Consider the following 8,525-nt stretch of genomic DNA (forward strand, 5'->3'; position numbering starts at 1 on the left):
CCTCCTGATGCTTTATGATGAATGAACCCATTACATCACATTATCTCCCAATGAGTTATTTTGCATGATTTTATTACTGGTCTGAAACTAATACATTAATCTTAAAAATAATCTGACAACTGACTTTGGCAGATAACTGTCTAGAGGGCTCTTTCTCTTAGAGGAATCAAAGACTTAAAAGCCAAAATCTAAGAGAGGACATGGAAGGAAGGGAACTAGTATATGCGGAGTGCCCACTCCCCATCTGGCAGCTGGAGACATTGTTTCATTTCACCCTTACAATAAACACCAGGCTAATCAGGAATTATTAAGAAAACTTGGTTCACAATGCTCATGCCATTGAACCCTCCACTATGTTGCTTCATAAACGGTGAACAGAGAGCAAAGATATGATCATCAAATCCCAGGATGTTACTACACACATTGAAACACAATACAAGTAGTGTTCCAGCATGATTAAAGAAAATGCTCTATATATTAATTAACCAAACCTGTTCCAATCTCAACCTGATTTACTCAGATATCCCTGCTATAAATATTATTGGGCTCAAAGGAATCTCTTGATTCAGACAGATGGCTCCACCCAAGGAGTCCAACCAAGATGCCAGGCTGCCCAACCCCCTCCAATTCTCACAACTCCCTTTCTGGAAGAAATGAATTCTGAGGCATTTCTCTGGATCCTCCAGCTTTTGCTTTAAAAGTACCTTGGGTGTATCTCTATTAGTAGAAAGACTGTACTTTTGAGACACAGTATCATATAACTGTTTTTGAGGCCATGAAATTTAGGGGTAACTTGTTATTCAGTGAATAGATTGTCAAAACAGTCACAAAGGTACAAGTCTTATTATCCTAGAGGTGGTAAAGTTTGAAATGAGTAGTTAGAGTGAAAATAGTGAGTTAGTGAGAGGAAGCTAGAAATATCTGAAAGCTCCACGGTCCTCTGAAGTCAATAGAGCTAACATTAAGTATTGGTTGGAGGTCCCATGGGGCCATGAAGTGATGACGGCCCTTAAATAAGTTAATAATTTCCTGGAGCCTCAATTCTTCACTTGTAAAACTGGGAATTTACCCCAGTTCAAAATGGCAGGTGCCCTTGCTCATATTGGTGATATTCATTTTGAAGACTATCTCTCTTCTATATTTTCTCTGTCTCATAACTCTGGGCATGATTTTAATCATAAATATAGGAGCAAGTTAATCAAAGAAAGATGTGTTTAAATTTCCAAATGAGCTGAGAGCTATTCTAAATATTGCAGGTTCGAAGGCATTTCCAGAGCACCGGAGCTTTATCTGATCATATTCCAATAAAGGCTGTCTTTGACATGAAGCTTGAAAAACATGGTAAGGGTCATTCCCATGTGGAAAAAGTTCAGTTTTTATCCTTTTTCCCCCTCTTCTTTCTCCTTGTCTATCAAAGGCCTTTATCTCTCTCATATTCCCTCCAATATTGGCGTGTATATTTGAAGTCCTACCATTATCATACCGGTATCTGCTATTTAGAGTCTATCAACATAACAGAAGTCAGAGAGAGGAGGACAGTAAGACTTTATTTACCACCATTCATCAAAGTTCTGACAGACTATTCTGCAGAGAAAAGAGAGCAGTGAGAACTCAAGTTCCCTTGCCAAGCTAAATGTGACTTCCACGGAAGTTCGGGTGTCCTAATGTTCCAAGGCAAGGAGAATCAACAGATGGCCAGCCCTGGACAAAGACAAATTCTGAACTCACTCACAGAAAAGCTTTCTTAGGCCTTTCCAGCCTGTTCTTCTGGCTCTAGAAAGAGTACTTGTATACATTTTATGGGACAGAATGACCCCAAAACCCTGCCTGAAATGTGTCATTCCCAATGGAGAATGAAGAATGATCACACCCAAAGAAATGAGAGCCTTTTCACACCACATCTGTCAGTTCTCTCTCTCTCTCTCTCTCTTTTTCTCTAGGGAGAAGCAGAATCTATAGAAAGGGACTGTGGGCAGTCCTTATAAAAGTTCCTATAGGGCTTCCGTACTTGGGGGAGTGCCTGCACTCACACATGAACTTGCATGTGCACATACATATGTACACACATTCTCCCCCTGCTTAAAACCAATGCCCTGAGGAACTCTAATAAATTATCCATTCCACCATCTGAACTTCCTGAGAACCCATTCATAGTCATCCTACCGTTCTTCTAGGGAGCGGAATGTCAATTGCATGTCAAGCAATACAGTAATCAGAGGGCATCTAGAAACTTTGGATGCTCTGTTCTGAATAGTGGAGCTTTCCAAGTAGCTAAAGATCTCCCCATTTAAGCACCAAGTCTTTTTTTTTTTTCCAAAGTAACACTTCAGCAATTTTGGACACATAAAACCCTCTGAAATTTTATTACATGTATTCAGTTTCCTGAATATAATTTAGCCTCACCTTCAGAACGCAAGGCCCTTATCATAAGTACCAATTTCTGTACTGGGGCTAGACCACCAAGTGTCTGCTGAGGCCAAGTGGAAAGTCAGAGAACAAGCCCAAAATGGGACTCCAAATAAAGACACCACAGCAGATGTCGGAAACCAGGTCAGATGCCTGAGCTCTAAGGCCTGGGTTAGCCATAAAGAAGGTAAGATTTAGAAAGGGTGTCCATAGTAAGCATTGCATTCATTCTGTGACCTGATTTTCCCAGCTAGCATCATCGAGGTAAGCGGGCAAAAATCTTGAGTCTAAAGCATCTGCTTCTGCACAGCGTCTAACTCCAGCCCTCCACTTCTAATTCAATGCTTCTAATTTCTTGTGGTCCTAGAGATGATCAACTTGGTCACAAGTGAATAAAGGGCCAAAGGTTGCTTTTCTGGTAACTCAGCTACATGTATGCCTTGCGTCTTCTGGTAGGGTGATCGGGGTCTCTGACTTACTTCCTAGTCATAGCTCAGGAGGGTAGACTGCTGCCCCATTGAGCTCCAGATAGATAAGGGGTCATTTCCTTCCTTACTTTCCTTCTAAAATCATCTCCTTCCAGCTTCCTCCTATGCTCACCCTATTCATACAATACGCTTCCATCTTGGGTTGTACCTTTTCCAACTGGGAACACCAATCTGTGCAGATCTTGCTGCTCATGATGGGACAGGTGGTGCAGCAGTAACCTCTGAGAAGGCACACATCCACTAACAAGTCACTAAGGAAGAAGTCACTGAGGTCTTCTAAATTACCAGCCTCAAGGGACACCTCCCTTCCCAGCATGGAGAGGACCTCTGAGACTAAGGCAAGTGATCAGTAATTCTGCTATCAGAGGCCACCCTCAGAGCACAGGGTCAGGGGCCCACGAATAACAGTGACTTAGCATCTCATGTTCTAGATCTGGCCTTCAATTTCTCAGACAACTGATATGGGGCCAGGGAAACATTCCATGATGCTATTATCCATACACAAAGTCATGTAAAAGCAATTTAATTTGAAAAAAGAAGAAAAAAGAGAACATGTGATCGTGTTTTTGTTTTTATTTTTTTAATGACCTTGAATTATATATCTAGCTACCTTTGATCTAGCTTCTTTTCCAGAGAACACAGTCTTTGCTTTCCACCCAAATATCAATCCACCCTCTGGCTAGCCTAGTTTCTCTTATTTTTTCTTCTATGCTGGCTTATCCTGAGGCAAAGAGGAAGGAAAAGCACAGCACGTGAGGAGGAGCAAGCACTTGGGAGCCACAGCTGGATCTGTATGGCCACCCTGCCATTCCCTAGTTGTGTGACCCTGGCCCAGCGACTTACTTTGTCTTTGACTCAGCGTCTTTCTCTATGAAAAGGAGGATGAACACAGTAGTTGAAAGAATGCCTTCAATGGGTGAATGGGGTCAAAAGGTACAAACTTCCAGTTATAAGATAGATTAAGTCCTGGGGGTTTCATGTAAGCACAGTGACTGTAGCTAACAATGCGGTATTGTATCTTGGGAAGTTGCTAAGAGAGTACATCTTAGAAGTTCTCACCATGGGGGCAAAAAAAAAAAAAAAAAAAAGTGTAACTATGTGAAGTGATGCGTGATAACTGAACTCATTGTGGTAACCCTTTTGCAATACATGCGTACATCAAATCATTATATTGTACACCTTAAACTAATATCATGTCACATTGCAATTATATTTCAGTGAATTCTGGAAAAGAAAAGAATGCCTCATCATGCCAGTTTCACAGTATAGCTGTGAGTATTAATGGAGACACTACTTACAACACGCTTCACAAAGCCTCTGGGACCCAGGAAGCCGACCCTGACCCTATCCTAGGTGGTGACAGAAAGCAATGGCTGCCCTCGAGGTGCTCTCAGAACATGCATTGAGATTTGAGGTTCTCCAAGAAGGGGTTCTTGGGGATTCATTCTAATAGGTAAGAACTGTTTTGCACAAACACAGATGTAAACTAGCACCTGAAGACTCTTTTTTAGAACTTTGAAAACTTACTGTTTGCAATCTCATACACAACATTTATTTGCATAGTTAAGTCCCCATTCTCATAAGAAATACGAAGCAAATTCCCATCCAAATTATTGCGGTTTCCAAATGTTTAGAATCCAGAACGACTAGAAGTTTCTGCATACAGATGTCAATGCCTTTCTTTTCCTCAACAAGCCTCCTTTTTGGCATATAAGTCGTACACGCCTCCTCCTCTCACACGGTGGTTCCCTGGTCTATTCTGGACTCTTTCTAGTTTCCCTCCATACACTCTCCTTGGAGGGGCAAGCTTCTCCCAGTCTCCCCTGACCTCCAGTCTCTCCTGAGCACCATCTATTTGAGGCCCTCAACAGGTGCCATCAAGGCTGTGTTTTTTGCACAGGTTGCTCCTCTGCCAAGAATGACCATCCCTCATCCTGTTTTAACAGATACTTCTCAAGGTCCTGCTCAGATGTCTCCATCTGCTCTCTACACACACCATTCCTATGACACCACGACACACTTAAGTTATTCATGCACGGGTCTGCCTCCCTCCCCAGGCTCAGGGCTTTTAGAGCAGTGCTTCAAAATGCTTATGAATCACCCAAAGATTTTGTGAAAAATGTTGATTCTCTTTTACCTCCTATGTGTTCTGACTCAGTGAGTCTGGGATAGGGCTTGAGGTTCTGCATCTCCCATAGCTTCTAGATAATGATGATCTACTGCCCTGTAATCCACTTGGGAAGCTTTGAAGAAGCTTCTGAAATGTTAGTGACTTGGCACTTCAGCATCATCATCATCATCATCATCATCATCATCATCATCTTTTAACACAGCTGCCCAGCAAGTGTACTTTAGGGAGATGAAAGAAATGTCAGGGCTGCCCGGAATCATGCAGGGCGGGGACACGCGGGGAATGGGGGCGAGGGGGTGCTGGAGAAAGTGAGTAGAATCAGAAAAAGGAAAGGAGAGAGAATGAGGTTAGCAAAGAGGCAAGAGATAGCAAAGAGAGGAAGAAAAGGGAGTGAAAATAACAGGGAGAGACAAGACAATCGGAAGGCCTCCGTTGTCTGACTTTCCAGATCAGAGGGTGGACTTTTGGACGCCATCCCTCCCAAGGGTGGGTACTCCAACAACTTATGTCACTGCAGAAATGTGCTCAGACCTTCACCACTTCCTTCTAAACGTTGTCCTTTCCTGACTAATTAATGAACAAGTGGCCAGTGGCAGGGTAATAACAAATGAGAGCCTCTCTCATGACTGCAAAAGCACAGAATGGTTTGTATCAGCTCAGAATATCTACGATGGGCCGCAAGAATTTTCCCCTAAGACTTCAAACCGTCCACCCCAACAACCCACACAAAAGTTACCTGATACAGTTCGATCCGCTGTTCGGGCACTCTGGCTTTCGGGTTCTGTAAACGAAAGACTCTGAACTCTGCTTTCACCAAGTTGGATGCATTCTTCTCCATCGCCGAGACGTCAAATCGGACAATTCTGAAGTAGGGTCTGTAGAAAGTGGGCGGGATGGCATCTGTAAAAAGTTAGGGCAATCATTGAAAATGATAAAATCCATTGTTCTCTCACAAAGACCATGCAGCATGAGATAGTCTCAAGAAAACATAAGGGAAATATCTACAGAACGATTTAGTTTCCAAGGGCCAATTTAATACCATTAACAATTTAACCAGAGGGGGAAAAAAAAGTAAATAAACATGTGCATTTGGTTACAGGAGTAGCAGATTAATAGAGATTAACAAACCACTTCCAACTCCATCTGAGGGCATGTAGTTAACCCTATCCTTTGAAAGTTGACAGAGCAGTGGAAAATCCTAGACGGTTATGAATTGGAACAAGTTCGTGACAGTTGATGCCTGGAGAGAGCTGTCGGGCTTGCATACACTTTAATCAGATGTGCCAAGAAAATAGCTCCTAATGGCAAGCAGTTTGCCCATGTATTTTTTTTCCTTGAAGTTTTGGCATCTGGATGCTCTACTCTATCCAGGTTCATGCATTGCATCTTTTTTGGCTTCACTATTTTGCTTTTTCACACACATATGACCGAATACACCCTCCAGTTAAGTTAGGGTGAGAAAATTTGAATCGAAGAGAAGAATAAAAACCTATAGCCACATACGGGTTATATCAGGTCCAGTCTTAAAATTCTTCATTCAGGTTAATGTCCATTGGTGGGAGGGAATCCTGGCTAACGCAGAGAAAGAATCAGCCCCAATTCCTTCAGCTCTGAGCCATGTGAAACACAGAAAGGCAGAGAGTACACAGCAATTTCGAGTTCATGGGTTGCTCGAGGTTTGCTGTTGTTTTGCAGTAATTTGCCACCGCCTCTGAATAAGCAACTGAACTACGCCAACAAAACCAAAGCACGTCCTAATTCTAGCCCCACGCTTCATATACAGCACCCGTTCATTGAGCGTGTACACTGGGCAGGCCACTTGTCACAGATGCTTCTACAGTTCTCTTCCAAAATCTTCTGCAAACTTTCTCTCATTATTCTGGAATGCTCCATCCAAATCTGGTAGCTCCAGTACTCTCTACCCTCTTCTCAACTATGTAGCTTCATTACAACATAATCATTCACAGTTGTTTATGGCTTTTTACAAGTGTTTTTATTACTTCTGCATTATGTTTGTTTATTTTGTTTTCCCCCATGAAATTTTAAGAATCTTGAGGGCAGAGACCGTATTTGCCAGGTTTTCCTGCCCCCCACCCCCACATCCCTAGGACAGGGCCCTGCACACACGGAATTCACCAACTATCCGCTGTTTGCATAGTTGGTCATCAATGGGACTCTTGAAAGACTCAGGCATCTGGCTATTGGCAAGACTAGCTTCTTATTAAATAAACGAGCCATCTTGCCGATCTTAAAATAGAAATAAATACCTTTCGTGATTTCTTGGGAAATCCGTGCCCTGACGATTACACTGAAAAAAATGCTAGGAACACACCAACATTCGCTGATCTTAAGAGCTCAGCACTTTTTACCCTCAAAGGGGCTTTCACCCATCCCTCTCCCCGTGTCCTGTGACTCTCAGAAAGCCGCTTAGGGGGAAGCAGTGAATTCCAAGCCAAGCTCTGCTCCATGACTGCTTCACAAGCGACTGTGTGAATGGAAGCTTTGTAGCTCCTGAGCCAGGAGTCTCCGAAACAAACAAACAAACAAAATAAAAACCCCAAAAATCTAAAGCATCCAGGTGTCAGAGAAAAGGAAGTATTCATGCAGACGCAGCGATGGCCCAATGCACTACTACTGTGGATTAGTCGGTGGACAGTTTTTGGGCAAACATTCGTCCAAGTGGCCAGGTTTTTGGAGCCCCCTGGCATTGCAATTCGAAAAAGTCGCTGCTGGGAAGAAATCTGTCTTTCCCTCCTCCGGAACATGCCCACCCCAGGTGATTGGACAAGCTGGTACTGGCCTGACCAGCTCAGCTGAAAACAGGCCAGATGCCCAGGCAGAGAAGCTGGGGCAAAGCTGGAGCCAGGATCTGGCTTTCTACACCCTCTAGTTTGGCCAGAACCTTCCACAGGCCTAGTGGCTGCATTCCTCTTCACATGGCCTCCCCATTAAGACAGCAGAAGCTTCAAACATGCTTTGAAAGAGCATCCTGAAAGAGCAAAGCTAACTCAGTGCGCTTCCTGCCATGAGGATGAGTAAACATCTCTCTCGTGTTTTCCCCTCGTCATTCGGCGGAACCCCCACACAGGCCAGTTCTACTTCCCCGAACACCCATCTTTCACACCCACCCGCCCCAATCTTATCCTTCCATCAAGTTTGTAAATAAGTGCTCTTGAGATTTATTTTTATTCTCCTTTGTGTTTATTAAACTTCGAACAATTTTTTTTTTCCCCTTTCTGGTCTTCTGCCCAAACTCACTCTTTCTTTTTATGGCTGCTTCGGACCATGAGGTCAATTTTGTTTCTTCTTCTTCTAAGCAAATCGTCCAATGATCCTGTCCTAGGCTTTTGAGCTTTGAAGGGGCGTTTGCAAATATTTACAGGAGTAGCCTGATGGTTAAGTGCAGCTGTCCTGCTCTGCTCCCTATACGCTGGCGCGCAGCCCTTCTCCCTCTGGCTATTAGAACCCGGGCCGCTATTTCTATTTCCATGCCCCATAAT

The 8,525-nt window shown here is 43.3% G+C and overlaps 1 protein-coding gene across 3 annotated transcripts in view; it reads right to left on the reverse strand.

Annotated features, from left to right (window-relative positions):
• Positions 1–8,525, reverse strand: part of TGFB2 (transforming growth factor beta 2) — an 80,124-nt gene that overhangs the window by 22,564 nt on the left and 49,035 nt on the right. For all 3 annotated transcript variants that reach the window (XM_077886607.1, XM_077886608.1, XM_077886609.1), the window contains one exon: positions 5,762–5,925. In XM_077886607.1, the coding sequence (XP_077742733.1) occupies positions 5,762–5,925 (164 nt within the window). The remainder of the gene's footprint in view (positions 1–5,761; positions 5,926–8,525) is intronic.

The sequence above is a fragment of the Canis aureus genome, chromosome 38 (assembly GCF_053574225.1).
Source record: "Canis aureus isolate CA01 chromosome 38, VMU_Caureus_v.1.0, whole genome shotgun sequence".
NCBI classification, from domain to species: Eukaryota; Metazoa; Chordata; class Mammalia; order Carnivora; family Canidae; genus Canis; species Canis aureus.